The sequence below is a fragment of the Bubalus kerabau genome, chromosome 16 (assembly GCF_029407905.1).
Source record: "Bubalus kerabau isolate K-KA32 ecotype Philippines breed swamp buffalo chromosome 16, PCC_UOA_SB_1v2, whole genome shotgun sequence".
NCBI lineage: Eukaryota > Metazoa > Chordata > Mammalia > Artiodactyla > Bovidae > Bubalus > Bubalus kerabau.
This window is the reverse complement of record NC_073639.1, coordinates 56,105,107-56,121,903: the sequence shown is the minus strand read 5'-3', so window position 1 is coordinate 56,121,903 and position 16,797 is coordinate 56,105,107. Positions and strand designations below refer to the sequence as shown.

The 16,797-nt window shown below is 40.3% G+C and overlaps 1 protein-coding gene across 5 annotated transcripts in view; it reads left to right on the top strand.

Moving 5' to 3' along the window:
• Positions 1-16,797, top strand: part of TCTN2 (tectonic family member 2) — a 28,931-nt gene that overhangs the window by 3,789 nt on the left and 8,345 nt on the right. For 2 of the 5 annotated variants that reach the window (XM_055550222.1, XM_055550227.1), the window contains exons 5-13: positions 658-758; positions 5,639-5,829; positions 6,878-7,004; positions 8,036-8,177; positions 8,399-8,464; positions 10,027-10,161; positions 10,417-10,494; positions 14,180-14,260; positions 15,161-15,272. In XM_055550222.1, the coding sequence (XP_055406197.1) occupies positions 658-758; positions 5,639-5,829; positions 6,878-7,004; positions 8,036-8,177; positions 8,399-8,464; positions 10,027-10,161; positions 10,417-10,494; positions 14,180-14,260; positions 15,161-15,272 (1,033 nt within the window). The remainder of the gene's footprint in view (positions 1-657; positions 759-5,638; positions 5,830-6,877; positions 7,005-8,035; positions 8,178-8,398; positions 8,465-10,026; positions 10,162-10,416; positions 10,495-14,179; positions 14,261-15,160; positions 15,273-16,797) is intronic. The other 3 variants (XM_055550223.1, XM_055550224.1, XM_055550226.1) reach the window with 3 other exon arrangements.

The following is a 16,797-nucleotide window of genomic DNA, read 5'->3' as shown; positions in this document are numbered from 1 at the left end:
CCCCACCCTCCATGTCCACACATTTGTTCCCTTCGTCTTCGTCTCTATTTCTGCCCTGAAAATAGGTTCATCTGTATCATTTTTCTAGATTCTACATACATGCGTTCATATACAATATTTGTTTTTTCTCTTTATGACTTACTTCACTCTGTATGACAGACTCTTGGTCCGCCCGCATTACTGCAAATGACCCCATTTTGTTCTTTTTATGTCTTGAGTAATATTTCATTGTCTATATGTACCACATCATCTGTCAATGGACATTTAGGTCATGGCTTCAGGTTTATCTGTTGAAAGAGGTAATGAATTTGGAGGAGTAAATGCTTACAATCAGTCTGTGTTAGGAAAGGAGTTGTGCAGTGTATTGAAAAATCAGTGCATTGCATTTGGCTTAACTTGCAAATCTTAGTGACTTGATCATCTTCAAGATCAACTGTGACTTCTTCAGTTTGTATAACTAGGACATTCTCTTCTATTTGGGTTTTCGTTGGAGGAGTAGATACAGGCCTCAGTAGATATAGCCCATCTCAGGGATACCTTCATGTGGAATACTGGTAATGGTGATTTGTAATACAATTCAGCTTTCTCTGAGTGAAAATGTGGCCATGTCTCATCAGTGTTTCACAGCTGAACTTCTCTGTTGTTTGTACTTTTCAGAAAATGTGACTGTCGTTCCTAACCAGGTGTATCAGCCCCTTGGTCCTTGCCCTTGCAATTTGACAGCGGGGGCCTGTGACATTCGCTGCTGCTGTGACCAGGTATGGTCTTTCTGATTATTGGGTGCAAAAACTGTGGTACCTGATAGCATGCGGAGGGCACCAGCAGTTCCCCATCAACAGCTTTGTAGTGCGTGGTCTTTCAAAAGCTGAGATTGTATGTCATGTTTTCCAATTGAGTATTTTCTTATCTAGCCTTTTCAGCCTAGTTTGTGGACAAAGAACTTTCCAGGTGACGGTAGTGGTAAAGAATCCACCTGCCAGTGCAGGAGATACAAGGGACACTGGTTCAGTCCCTGGATCGGGAAGATCCCCTGGCATTGGAAATGGCAACCCACTCCAGTATTCTTGCCTGGAAAATTCCATGGACAGAGGAGCTTGGTGGGCTACAGTTCATGGAGCTGCAGAGTTGGACATGACCAAGTGACTAAGCAGCAATTATGGACAAAAAAAATGTATCTGTTCGGAAAAAGTCCTGATTGTGATGATACTGAGAGGATGATTTTAATGTCTTACTTGGAAGCCTTTAAGAAAATATAAAAAGGAGAGAAAAAAATAAGTGATTTTTTAAGTGATTTTTTTTTTTTTTTAGTAAATTCAACCATTGCAGTAATCTAATTTGAGGATGTTTCCAGCACCCCCGAAAAGAAGCCATGTGTCCATTTGCAGTCACTCTCATTCATGCCCATCATCCCCAGACTGTTTTATGTTTGTTTGTTTTCACTAGAAATTAAGTATATTTATTTATCTGGGTGTAGTTGATTTGCAAATTATGTAAATTTCAGGTGTATAACATAGTTACAGTTTTTAAACATTATACTCCTTTTATATTTATTATTATAAAATATTGGCTGTATTCCTTGTGCTGTACAATAATACACCCTTGTAGCTTATTTATTTTATACGTAGTAGTTGGTACCTCTTCATCCCCTACACCTATGTTGCCCCCTGGCCCATCCCCCTCCCAACTGGTGACCACTGGTTTGTTTTCTGTATCTGTGACTCTGCTTCTTTTCTGTTATTTTCACTAGTTTGTTTTCCCAGGTCACTATTAATCTACTCTCTGTGTCTATGGATTTGCCTCTTTTGGACATTGCATGTAAATGGAATCCTTCAGTCTGTAGGATTTGTGTCTCGCTTCTTCTTTTTTTTAATATTTATTCCCCTGTGCCAGGTCTTGGTTGCCTCATGTGGGGTCTAGTTCCCTGACCAGGGATTGGCCTGGGCCCTCTGCACTGGGAGCCTGGCGTCTTAGCCACTGGACCACCAAGGAAGCCCTGTGTCTGGCGTCTTTTGCCTAGCATCATGCTTTCAAGGGTCACCTGCTCTGTGGCGTGGGTTAGTGTTCCATTCCTTTTTATGGCCGAATCATCTTCTGTTGTGTGGATATATCACAGAGCGCTTAACCATTTATCAAGTGTGGACATTTAGATTGTGTTCACTTTTTGGCTACTATGAAGAATGCTTCTATGATACAAGAATATAAACCTGTATACAAGTTTTTGTTTGGACGTGTGTTTCCATTTCTTTTGGTTATGTTACCTAGGAGTGGAATTGCTTTGCCACATGGTAACTGCATGTTTAACCTTTTAGGGAACTGTTTCTCTTCTTTTTGGCTGAGCCACATAGCTTGTAGGATCTTAGTTTCCTGATTGGGGATTGAACCTGTGTCCTTGGCAATGGAAATGAGTCCTAACCCCTGGACTGCCAGGGAATTCCCTTGAGGAACTGTTTTTTCAAAGTAGCTACATCATTTCACATTCCCATCAGCACTGTATAAGGGTTGTAATTTTCCGTGATGTCACCAAATGGCTATAATAATCTTGATTACAGCCTTCCTTGAGGGTGTAAAGTGGCATTTCATGATTTTGATCCATATTTCTCTAGTGGCAAATGATGTTGAACATCTTTTCAAAGGCTTTATTGAATGTTTATATGTCTTCTTTGAAGAAATGTCTGTTGAGACCCTTTGGCCAGTTTTTAATTAGGTTGTCTTTTTGTTGTTTAATTTTGTTGTTAAATTAAATTGTCTTTTTGTTTTTAAAGTTCACTATGCACTCTGGATTCTAGTCCCTTATCAGATATATGATATGCCAAAAACTTCTCCTACTTGTCTAGGAAGTCCATTTTCCTGTTGGTGTTCTTTGAAGCCCAAAAGTTTTAATTCAATAAAGTCCAGTTTATCAATTTTTTTCTTCCAGTTTTCAATTCAGTTCAGTTGCTCAGTTGTGTCTGACTCTTTGCGACCCCATGGACTGCAGCATGCCAGGCTTCCCTGTCCATCGCCAACTTCTGGAGTTTATTCAAACTCATGTCCATTGAGTCGGTGATACCACCCAACCATCTCATCCTCTGTTGTTCCCTTCTCCTGCCTTCAGTCTTTCCCAGCATCAGGGTCTTTTCAAATGAGTCAGTTCTTCGCATCAGGTGGCCAAAGTATTAGAGTTTCAGCTTCATCATCAGTCCTTCCAATGACTATTCAGGGCTGATTTCCTTTAGGATAGACTTGTTGGATCTCCTTGCAGTCTAAGGGACTCTCAAATGTTCTCCAACACCACAGTTCAAAAGCATCAATTCTTCGGTGCTCAGCTTTCTTTATAGTCCAACTCTCACATCCATACATGACTATTGGAAAAACCATAGCTTTGACTAGATGGACCTTTGTTGGCAGTTTTATTGTGATATAATTGACACAGTCACTGTACAAGTTTAAGGTTTAAAGTATGGTTATTTGACTTCCATACATTATGAAGTGGTATCGCAATAAGTTTGGTGAACATTCATCATCTCATATAGACACAAAATTAAAGAAATAGATGGAGGAGGAAGTGGCAACCAACTCCAGTATTCTTGCCGGGAAAATCCCATAGACAGAGGAGCCTGGCAGCCTACAGTCCATGGGGTTGCAAAGAGTCAGGCATGACTGAGTGACTGTACACATTCACATGCATTCTAGAATCCAGTACAGACCCATTTAGATCTGTGTATATATGCCTATGTTGTAGGTGAGGAACTTTCATTCATGTTAGTTTACACAACGCATGGTTTAAGATAGATTTCTAGAACTTAAAAATATTTTTAAATCAATTTGGAGAGGATTTAGTTTCCTGAAAACAAAATGTATTTTTTTCTCTCTTGACCTTGAACTACTTGAACTCTATGGTTTTCCAGTTCATTTACCATTTTGAGGAATGTGGCCTATACACACTGCTATATCTAAAAAGGATAACCAACAAGGACCTACTGCACAGCACAGGGAACCCTGCTCAATGTGATGTGACAGCCTGGATGGGAGGGGGATTTGGGGGAGAACAGATACATATTTATGTATGGCTGAGCCCCTTGGCTGTCCACCTAAAACTATCACAGCATTGTTAATTGGCTATACTCCAATATAAAATAAAATGTTTTTTAAAAAAAGGACAAAAAGAAATAGAAAACTTTACTTGTGATGAGAACCCTTAGAATTTGCTCTCTTAGCAGCTTGCATATATAGTCTACAGCAGTGTTAATTATATTGCTCTTGTAGATTACATCCTTAGTGTGTACTTACAAGAGGAAATTTGTACCTTTTGACCTCTTTCATCTAATTCTCCCTCCCTTTATTCCAGTTTTTGGTCATTGTAGTTGCTTATGCTTTTGCTGTCATTTCTAAGAATCCATTGTCTAATCGCAGATCAAATACATATTTTTAATTTTTATTTTTTAAATTAATTTTAATTGGATTATAGTTGCTTTACAATGTTGTGTTAGTTTCTACTGTACAACAAAATGAATTGACTCTATGTATCTGAGAAGGCAATGGCACCCCACTCCAGTACTCTTGCCTGGAAAATCCATGGACAGAGGAGCATGGTAGGCTGCAGTCCATGGGGTTGCTAAGAGTCGGACACGACTGAAGCGACTTAGCATAGCATAGCATTATGTTCACTTTTCTCTTTCATGCATTGGAGAAGGAAATGGCAACCCACTCCACTATTCTTGCCTGGAGAATCCCAGGGATGGCGGAGCCTGGTGGGCTGCCATCTATGGGGTTGCACAGAGTCGGACACGACTGAAGCGACTTAGCACAGCATAGCATAGCATATACATATATCCCCTCCTTTTTGGATTTCCTTCCCATTTAGGTCACCAGAGTATTGAGTAGAGTTCCCTGTGCTGTACCTAGGTTCTCGTTAGTTTTCCATTTCCCAATTCATCCCGCCTCCCCTTTTCCCCATTGGTGTACCTGTGTTCTCTACCTCTGTGTCTCTAGTTCTTCTTTGCAAATAGGTTCATCTGGGTCTTTTCTCTAGATTCTACATATGTGCGTTAATATATGATATTTATTTTTCTCTTTCTGACTGACTTGACTCTGCATAACACTCTAAGTCCATCCAAATAAAGTGACTTCTTGATGATACCAATCGGGTCGTGATATAACAAGAATGATTCAAGGATTCTTCTGGAATTGTCCTTAGATTTCTCTGGACTAGGAATTTGAATGCTGCTGCTGTTGAGTTGCTAAGTTGTGCCTGACTCTTTGCGACCCCATGGACTGTAGCCTGCCAGGCTCCTCTGTCCATGGGATTTCCCAGGCAAGAATACTAGCGTGAGTGGTGATACCAGTTGAAAATTCTCCACCTGTGGTCTATTTCATATTACCTTTTCTTTTTCTCATCTTCTTTGTAGGCATATCTTAGGTCCCCAGTTAAGATGTAAATTCCGTGAAGGTCCGAAGTTCCTGACTTGGAGCCTGGTAGGGAGATGACTTGCTGTGAGCGCAAACACTCTCAGCCTGGAGGCCAGCTGTTTGTTTCCTGCCTTCTCTACCACACCCTGCTGGTCTCCAGCAGCAAGTGCATCATGCTGGCCAGGAGATCCTGACAGTGGGCAGAGGGGGGATTTAATCTTCTCTGTGCTCCTCTACATCTTCTTTCCAGGAATGCTCATCAGATTTAACAGCACTGTTCAGGGAGTCCTGTTTCCCTGGTGTTTTTGGAGGAGATGTTAATCCTCCCTTTGATCAGCTCTGCTCCATGCAGATGGCACATGAAGTCCCCGACTGGTTTCCATTCCTGTGTGTGCAGCTCGCCAACTCACCCTTCCTTGGGTACTTCTACCATGGTTCCATGTAAGTGTCTGAAGGGCTGCCCGGGAGAGGGGTATGCACCCAGATGGCCCTGGAATGTGGCCATGTCCTCCTCGGGACCTCTCCAAAGGCTCCATGCTTCAGTCCCTCCATTCTAGATTCAGTTCTAGGTTTCACATAGTAAGTTTATTTTGTGTTAAGTATTTGAAAGAGCTGGTTGTTGTTCAGTCGCTAAGTCATGTCCAACTCTTTGCGACCCCATGAACTGTAACATGCCAGGCTTCCCTATCCTTTACTATCTCCCAGAGTTTGCTCAAACTCATGTCCATTGAGTTGATGATGCCATCCAGCCATCTCATCATCTGTCTCTCCTTTCTCCTTCTGCCCTCAATCTTTCCCAGCATCAGGGTCTTTTCCAGTGAGTTGGCTCTTTGCCTCAGGTGGCCAAAGTACTGGAGCTTCAGCTTCAGCAGCAGCCCTTCCAATGAATATTTAGGGCTGGTTTCCTTTAGGATTGACTGGATTGATCTCCTTGCAGTCCAAGGGACTCTCAAGAGTCTTTTCTAGAACCACAGTTCTAAAGCATCAGTTCTTCTGTGCTTAGCCTTCTTTATGGACCAGCTCTCACATCCGTACATGACTACTGAAAATACCATAGCTTTGACTATAGGGACCTTTGTTGGCAAAGTCATGTCTCTAGGTTTGTCATATCTTTCCTTCCAAGGAGCAAGCGTCTTTTAATTTCATGGCTACGGTCACCATCCACAGTGATTTTGGAGGCCTCATTGAAAAGAAATTGATACCACAAATGGTTAATAGCGATTCTCTGGGTTGGGGGAAAGAGTGATGGGCTTGTGGGGGACTTTAACTTTTTGTCTTTTACATATCTGTCTTGTTGACATTTTAAAGCAACTTTATTATTAGCATTGAAGTAAAACTCATGGAACATAAATTAACCATTAACTACTTTAAAAAGCACAGGTCAGTGGCATTTAGTACAAATATTATTTTGATAATTAAAAAAGCAGAGAAAAAATTTAAAACAATTGCTTTTATCATGTTAATGGTGGTTTCTCTCATCAATTTGCAGTTCCTCTGGACATCAAGTTTCCTTTGACATGTATTTGCATACTGATCTAAAAGACTTTTCAGACTTTGGTTACAAACAAGGAGACCCCGTTATGACAGTAGATAAGGCGTATTTTACTATTCCGCAGGTAATCCTTTCAGTTTTAATATGCCAGAGGCTTTTTGTCACTTTCCCCTTCCTCTTACTAATTTAAGTCATGTTATTCTAAAAAAAAAAATCTCTTCCTGAATTACGTATTTTTCTCCTATGGACTTTTCAGGCACTCAGCCATTTAAGGTCTCTGCATTGTGTTTTTGTCTTTTGATAGTCACTCTTAAATCAATCTGTCTTTGCTAAATCTCAGAGTGAACTTACTAAATAAAACCAAAAGACCGTCTAGAAGTTTCCATGGAAGTAACTATTGTTTCTCACTTGTATTAGTTTAACAGCCAATTTCTAGCAAGCCATAAATACTTTTAAAATTTTATTTATTTTTTATTGAAGTATATTTGGCTTATGGTGTTGTGCTAATTAAATATTTAATAGAATTTTGAAAAATATTTTAAGACTTGAGTTTTATGTGAAATCTTACCTTTATTAAGTTCAAAATTATGAGGAAAAAGTATTTATGGGAAGATGACATGGGAGGCTAAACTGTTTCTCTTTACTATCCATATGAATCCGTTCTTATGGCTTTAACAAAAATGCATTTGTAATGAGGGAGAGAAAATGAAGTTGAGGGACCCTCCTAGGCAGTCCAGTGGTTAAGACTCTGTGCTTCCACTGCAGGGGACACGGGTTCCCTCCCTGGCCGGGGAAACCAAGATCCTGTATGCTGCCTGGAATGGCCAAAAAGTGAAAAAACAAAAGACAACAACAGAAAAGAAACTGCAGCTGAGTGTAATCATGTTTCTGCAGAGTAAATGATGCAGAGCAGGGAATTTTCTTAAAAACTGTACTTACTGTGACCCTGCAGCCAGTGGCTTCCGGGGTTTGATTAGCAAGTCAAGTAGACACTCTGCTCAAGTCAGTTAACTAGTGAATGCCCTAGCCTTTGTTGGAGCTAACCCAGTAGTAGAAGCAGGCTGCAGAAAGGATGCTTTTCCAAGACACTGATCCCTTTTTTCTATGACCAGAAAGGAGGTCATAAATCTGTCGGCATTCCCCCCTTGCCCTCAGGTGTCCCTGGCTGGGCAGTGCCTGCACAACGCTCCTGTGGCTTTCCTGCAAAATGTTGATGTTCAGTGCATTACTAGCCTGGAGGAGTACCTAGAACGAGATGGAATTACCAGTGCAAAGATAAAGAATGGTGCTATGGGAGGTAAGTTATGTCCATTTGAGCATGGACCTTAGATGCCAATTAGATGCCAAGAATAGCGGGTTGTTTGATGGCGTTTGGGGAGTGGAGGGGAGCTGAGTAGTTGGCGTACAGGGCAGGCATAGGCACTGTATTTGTTTGGCAAACTTTCATTTTCGTAGGTAAATGTGAACATGTGAGGTTCATGTACTCCTGTGGAAGTTCATTTATGTATATTTTTTCAGGCATAGTTACACCGAAAGTAATCTATGAGGAAGCAACTGACTTAGACAGATTCATCACCAATACAGGTATTTTAATGTTAGACTTTTATACCATTTCTATGGGAATATATATAATTTCTCACAAGGAATATATACAGTAAGTCCCTATATACAAACCTTCAAGTTTCAAACTTTGCAAGATGCAAACACGTGTTCCACCACCATCAGGCCTGAGTGAAATTTCATCTTGTCCTTCGTCTCCTATTGCTGACGATCCTATAGCTCTACCATCTCCCAGCTCCTCTCCCTCCTCGCCTCTACACTCGATGCCAGCCCCTGTATGCCAGTTCTCGTACTGTACTTTTCAAGGTCCTGTACTGAAGGATTAGAAATGTTTTCTTCATTGTTTGTGTTTGTTTTTAATGTATTATTTGTGTGAAAACTATTATTAACCTATCACAGTACAGTACTATAGAGCCAATTGCGTCAGTTGGGTACCTAGGCTAACCGTGTTGGACTTATGAACACGCTCTTGGAATGGAACTCGTTCGTATGCAAGAGACTTACCGTAGTCCCAGAGTAGAACACATTTTCATTAAGAATTTTAGGAGATTTGTAGTTGTTAGAGAAATACCCACTAGTATTTTGCTTGTTCCTTGTTCCATCTTGACTTACTGTGGAGTAACATCTGTGACCTTGAACCCAATCCTTCTCAGTCCTGGATTATGTGGGTTCCAGGGTCCCTCCTTGTTCTCTGGGTGTGTGGGCTTTTTCTTAAGTGTTTTTCAGAGAGTTAAAGGTTCTTTAGGACCCAGCATTTTCACTTCTTGCTTGCTTTTCTTTTTCCAGTCATTAAACTCTGTGATTGTAATGCAGCCAACTGAAGTACATAGAATTTGGCCAATATTACCAGGACTTTTGTTTTTCCATGAAGGATACTACTTGTGTTTCTTTTCAATGTGTTATAATTCTTGGAACTTACTCTTTCCTTCCATCAGCTATTAGTACATACAATATAGTAGTGAACTAGACACCAGGCCCCTGCTCTTAAAGAGCTGACATTCTATAATCTTTGCTTTAACAGATGTAATCTTTACCAGATGTACTCTTTCTGTAATCTTGCATTTAACAGATACTCTTCCAAGCCTGTGCTTTGCACTAGGCCATGAGCTGGGTACCAGGGAGGCTGAAATAGAGGAAAGGGACAGGGACTTTCCTGGTGGTCCAGTGGTTAAGACTCCATGCTCCCAATGCAGGGGGCCCAGATTTGATCCTTGGTCAGGGGACTATGTCCCACATGGTGCACCTAAGGCTTCCCATGCCACAACTAAGACCCAAAGCAGCCAAATAAATGAATAAATAAAAAGTAAATATTTTTAAAAAAGGGAAGGGATGGAGCTCACTCAGTTTATTGGGATGGTGTGGAAAGAGGAGGTAGCTAATGCTGATTTGGAGATCTGAGGACAGCTTCTTGAGGAGGTGATGACCCTGCTGTGTAAAGGAATTGGGTCTGCAGGGCAGGGATGGGGGTGGGGGACGGCCACCCAGGCAGAGGGAACTGCCAATAATAGGCTTGAACCCTTAAAGGAAGGTCTTTAATATTTTTATTTTTAGGTCTTTAATTTATGAAAGTACTCTCTTATTTCCAGAAACACTTTTGAGTACTGGACCAGCCCCCAGGAACGTGAACGTGGAAGAACATTATATTTTCAGGTGGAATAATAATACAATCAGTGAAATAAACGTCAGAATTATTAGGGCAGAAATTAATGCCCAGCAGAAAGGTAACTTTGTGAAGGGCAGCGAGAATGCTTTTAATTTAAAGCGTTTTTTTTTCTTTCTTCACGATTCTCATAATTATAACAGATAAACTAATTCAGACCTGTTTTTCTTATTTGTGTTTATGATTTAATCAAAAAACAGTGGGTTTTTTTTTTTTTTTTTGCAGGTTGAAATGCAATTATAAGGTAAAGAAAACAACACTATGGTGGATAATTTCTTAGTAAATTGGTGACATTATATTTTTATTTTATTTCTAGGAATCATGACACAGAGATTTACAGTGAAATTTTTAAGCTATAACAGTGGTAATGAACAGGAATGGTCTGGAAACCCAGGTGAGAGTGCATATCAATCACTGATCTTACAAACACATTTTAGTTCAACACTCCTGTGCTATAATGATGATTGTAAGTAATTGTTTCCAATTTTAGTTCGTGACTCTGACCTTTCTCTTTTTCTCTTGTGACACTGTATTCTTTTCCTGCTAACAGCTTACTTTTTTTTTCATATCGTGTTATATATAGTCGGAGTTGTAAAGCTAAAACAGTCTTTCTCTTTAGCTACTGGTCTTTTTTTAAATGAAATAATTTATTTGATTGATGTATAGTTGATTTACAGTGTTGTGTTAGTTTCAGATATACAGCACAGTGACCCAGTTATACACACATGTGTATACTCCCCCCTCGTATTCCTTCCCTCTATGGTCTATCACAAGACACTGAATACAGATCCCTGTGATACACAGTAGGTCCCCACTGTTTATCTGTTTTATGTATATAATCATTTGTATCTCCTAATCTCAAACTCCTAATTCCTCCCTCCCTCCCTCTTTTTTTTTTTTTTGGTGGGGGAGGTGGGAGGCTGTGCTCCGCCACCTCTGAGATCCTCATTCCCTGATGAGGGATTGAACCTGGGCTTCAGCAGTGACAGTGTGGAGTGCTAAACTTGATCACCAGGGAACTCCATTACTATTCTTCAACACGCAGTAATTAATCATGAAGGAACAACTTTTATTTTAACTTTTAGAGAATTCCCTTACTATTCTTCAGCACACAGTAATTAATCATGAAGGAACAACATTTTTAAACTTTTTAGTAACTTTTTGCTTTGCATGATCTTCAATATTTATGTATACTGATTTAATTATACACAATTCTTTATATATTTTCTTTTAAATAGGCTTTTAATGTTAGGGTTTATTGTTGGCTTTTAAGAGCAGACTCTGGTTAAGTCAAGGTACAGTACAGAAGTTATGTAAAATCAGTATGGAAGTTCAATGTTGCTTTTCCTACTCAGTGATTTTGAAGAAATGAAGCAGTTCTAGTGTGATTTTTTTTTTCTTTATTTTCTAAACTGCATGCCCATGGCCACCTAAGGCATTCCTCTGTGTATTTATTGGCTACTACAGTATTTCGAGAAGTGTTTGGGACATTTCTTTAAATTATGTACAACCCAAAATGTTGATGTTTTGTATGGATCACAAGTGCAGCATTCCTTAATTATTTCTGTTATAAGTCACAATTGTTATTTAAAGAATGACATATGTACTGCATGAAAACATTATGACCTTTTTCTCTTAGTTTATATAAACTCCAAGGTAACTGAGGGGGAAAAAAAAGAGACCAGGCTCCTGAAATTTAAGAATTTTTATGTCACTGACTTAATTTGACAAGGTTTCTGAGAAAACCTGTCAGAATATATGAGAAATGTTGATGCTCTCGTCAACAAAGAATACATCAAGAGCCAGAACCAATCAGGCAGAGACACAGCTTGTGTATAGAGAGACGGTGTCTCTCTAGCACTTTCTGAGGCTGGATGGGGTTTTTCGAGGACTATCTGACATGGGCCCTGTCCTCAGGGACTCTCTTCTTTGGAGCTGACGGCGCTAAGTCACAGGAAACTACAGTGAATGACCCAAGATAATTAACAAACGAGGTCGGTTACTAGGGTCAGTTGCTCCAGGATTCAGGGGAGTGGAATGTTGACCATTTGCCCAGACTGCATCACTAAGGAACAGTGTTGAATGTCCAGCACGTGCTAGGTTTTATTTTGTTTTTTTAAAAATATTTATTTATTTTTCTGGGTGTATTGGGTTGATATGTGGAATCTAGTTTCCCTGAGGCGTGTGGGATCCCGACCAGGGTTCAAACCCAAGGCCCCTGCGTTGGAAGGCGGATTCTTAACCACTGGACCACCAGGAAAGTCCGCATGCCAGGTTTTGCTCCTAGGCTGGAGGAAAAGCACCGAGCAAGTCAGAACCCTGCCCTGGGTGTGTTTCCACTGTGGGCTGCGTGGAGGAGACTGTGTCTTGAGAAGCAGATAATTGGAAAGGGTGCTGGGGATAGGAATAACCTGGGGGAAGCCAAGGAGGCAGACATGAGCATGAAGTGTACTCTGGCAGGATTAGACCCATGGCCAGAGGGGAGGCCGCTTATTGGGAAGGGTTGGGTGTAATGCTGGAAACGCAAACACCATGCAGGAACCTCGATGGTATCCCAATTTATATGAACAAAGTGAAAGTGAAAGTCACTCATTGACATCATGATGATGTAGGGAAATATCCTTAGTTTTGAGAGATGTCTGATGGAGCTTTCATGATGTGAGTGTCATGATGCCTACAACTTATTTTCAAATAGTCCTGCCCCTCTCACCCCAAATATATATACTTTTATAATAGATAAGACAAATATCTTTATATTTCTTATTAATATAAATTAATATATTGTTTGTGGTGTTTTATTGAAATTTGTGTTTTGGTGTTATAAAGCTTCTAAAAATGGGAAATATTTTATCTATCCTGAAGGAAAGATCTTTGGGGTGCACATTAGATATGTTAAGATCAGAAGAGCAGTGGGCCCTGAATGGCTCATGATCTAGCAGTCAGAGGCGCTTTACAAAGGAGAGGAACACTCTGGTAATGAATAGGCCCAGGGGTTCCCTTGGACTTGAGGCGTCCATTCTAATTTTCCCTACAGGAGCCCTGGAGAAGGAGATGGCAATCCACTCCAGAATTCTTGCCTGGAGAATTTCCTGACATAGGAGCCTGGCAGGCTACAGTCCATGGGATCGAAAAAAGTCGGACATGACTGAATGACTAACACTTACTTAAGAAGAATACAGCTAAATGTTAACAGTGGTTGACTTTAGGTGGTGGCTGTATTGAGTGAGGTTCATGGTGTTACTTTTAACTTTTCTGTGCTTGTGAACTTTTTCACATTAAAAAGGTGGAAACCGTAAGCTGGATTACTAGGAAATGGTTGGGAATAGGAGCTAAATCAGACCTTGGGGTTGAATTAGTTTACTGGAAAAAGACCACATGGGAAAGTTACTCTGGTTTTAAGTTTCCTTTATGAGCCCCTGTGATAAGCCGTACTAATCACTCAGTGAGTGTTCATGAACTGGCCTGCCCAGCAGCTTATTATTCTCCAAGGTGAGAGTTCTAAGACTGACTCCTGCCTAGTTTTCATTTCTCAGATTTCGCTTTAAAAGTGTCTTCAAAAAACCACACTAACATCTGTGTTTTAGAATCTGAAAAAGAACATGTCTATAACTGAGTCACTTTGCTGTACACCTGAAACTAACACAGCACTGTAATCAACTATACCTCAGTAAAAGGGCTTCCCTTGTGGCTCAGCTGGTAAAGCACCTGCCTACAATGCGGGAGACCCAGGTTCGATCCCTGGCCCGGGCAGTTCCCCTGGAGAAGGAAATGGCAACCCACTCCAGTATTCTTGCCTGGAAAATCCCATGGACAGAGGAGCCCAGTAGGCTGCAGTCCATGGGGTTGCAAAGAGTAGGACACAACTGAACGACTTCACTTCATACCTCAATAAAAAACGAAACAAATGAAAGGAGTGATGTTGATGTCCTTCTCTTGAGGGTATTCTGAAAAAGAACGTTGAGCGCATGTTTCCTTTCATTGTGGATTCCTTCTTTCTGTTATTTGACGAGCTAGCGCCTGTTGCATTGAAATAAACTAAGAGGGAAAGATGCTCATTCTTGTGTGTTGTGTTTGTCTAGGTTACCAACTTGGCAAGCCTGTTCGAGCTCTAAGCACCAACGGGACAAATAATGTCACAACTTTACACCTTTGGTATCCTGGTAATCTGATTTGATGATATGACTAGCTCTCTGGTGAACTAGCGGAGAAGGCAATGGCAGCCCACTCCAGTACTCTTGCCTGGAAAATCCCATGGACGGAGGAGCCTGGTAGGCTGCAGTCCATGGGGTTGCTAAGAGTCGGACACAACTGAGCAACTTCACTTTCACTTTTCACTTTCATGCATTGGAGAAGGAAATGGCAACCCACTCCAGTGTTCTTGCCTGGAGAATCCCAGGGACGGTGGAGCCTGGTGGGCTGCCATCTATGGGGTTGCACAGAGTCGGACATGACTGAAGCGACTTAGCAACAGCAGCAGCTGGTGAACTATAATTGGAAATATTGCCATATTTTGAATCTGATCGAGTAACCAATTACTTTAAAGCCTGGTGTGTTTATTTAGCCTAGGGGTGGTTGTTTTCCATGCTTCTGCAGCTTCCTTTTCTTTTTTCTTTCTTTCTATAAAAAATGTTAACTGTTTTCACTTGAAGTGCTGATTTTCAATAAGAGAGATTTAAATATGAAAGTGGCTGGAGAGTCCATTGTCATTGTTGTCATTGATTAACCCAAGATGGTGCTAATCAGAGACAGGAAAATAGTTTCATTCCAAACTATGGAAAATCTTTGCATCAGTGGTAATTACCCACATGTGCCAGAAGGCATTAAATTTCAGGTTCAGAATAAACCCCTGATCCCTGTCCAGGTATTTTGATACAGAAAGTAGCCTTTGTTCAGCTTTCAAAGGATTAGAGTAACAATGACCTCATTTCTAGAGAACTGGAAGCTATTTCTGCTTATTGTTCTCTGTTTGTTTTTTTTTTTTTAAGAAAAACTTTGAGGTAAATCTTTTACTTACTTTTGTTTTGCAAAAATAGCAAGAGAATAATCTTTTTATTTTATAGCCGGAAGGAGTTTGTGTTCAACAGCAACTCTCAAACCCATTTTATTTGGAGAAAATGTACTATCTGGGTGCCTTTTAGAAGTTGGAATTAATGAAAACTGTACTAAGCTTAGGTGAGTGTCTCACTGATGGATTTATCTACGTTTTGAGTGGTTTGCTTAAATTTAATTCACCACCCCCCCCCCCACCATGAGTATTAAAGACAGCATGAAAAACTTCAGTCTGAATGAAACTTATGTGGAAGTGATAGTAAATAGTACAAACTTCATGGACTTCCCTGGTGGTCAAGTGGTTAGTAATCCATCTGCCAATACAGGGGAAACGGGTTTGATCCCTGGTCCAGGAAGATCCCATATGCTTTGAAGCAGCTAAACCCTCAGGCCACAGATAGTGAGCATGTGCTCTGCAACGAGAGAAAGCCCGCATGCAGCAACAAAGACCCAGCGCAACCAAATAATAATAATAAATTAAAAAAAACAAAAAGCAGTACAAACTTCCAGTACAATTTAGAGTTGATTCAAACATCAGCATAAGTGCAAATAGACATTTTCGGAAGTTTCATCCGTATTTATGCAAATTTCCCTGGGAAGTTTGTTCACATCATTGGAAACCCCACATTCCTAGAAAATCAGAGAAAGGGTTGGAGCTAAGTGTCATTGGTGATTAACATTTAAAGAATTTTTAAGCTTTGTTACATGATGTATAAAGAATTTCCCATTTAATTATCTGGGTGGGGTTTGGAAAATTTATGGATATTCATATGCATTCTTTTTTTTTTTTTAATTGATGCAAAATTCACACAACATAATCATTCTAATAGTTGACTGGCATTTAGTGCAGTCATAATGTTGTACAACTACCACCTCTGTTTAGTTCCAGCACATTTTGGTCTCTGCAACATGAAACCTATACTTTTTATTTTTTAATTAAAAAAATATATATTTATTTGGCTGCAGCAGGTCTTAGTTGCAGCATATGGGATGTAGTTCCCTGACCAAGGATTGAACTGGAGCCCCCTGTGCTGGGAGCTCAGAGCCTTAGCTGCTGAACCACCAAGGACATCCCTGAAACCTGTACTTTTTAGAAATCACTCTCTATTCCTCCCTCCCCTCAGCTCTGGCGACAGCCAATTCACTCTCGGTCTCTATGGATTTACCTATTCTGAATATTTCATATAAATGGTCTCCTATACTTTGTGAATTTTTATATCTGACTTTTCTCACTCAGCATTCTGTTGTTGAGATATCCATGTTTGTAGCCTGTGTCAGTGCTTCATTCTTTTTCACGACTGAATCATATTCCATTGTATGGAGATATATATATATATATTTATATGTGTGTGTGTGTATATATGTGACATTTATTTATTAATTCCTTAGTTGATGGATATTTGAGGCATTTCCACATTTGTGGAATAGTGCATTGTGAATTGTGTTTTGAAAGCCTTGGGTCACTTTTTGTCTGAGCGCCTGTTCTCAGCTCTTCTGGGTGTGTGCGCAACAATGGAATGGCTGGATCATCATGTTCGGTTCTTAAGGAGCTGCCATGTTGTTTTCCGTAGAGGCTGTACCATTTTGCATTCCCACCAACAGCGTAAAAGGGGTCCAGTTTCTCCACATCCTTGCCAACACTTGTTTG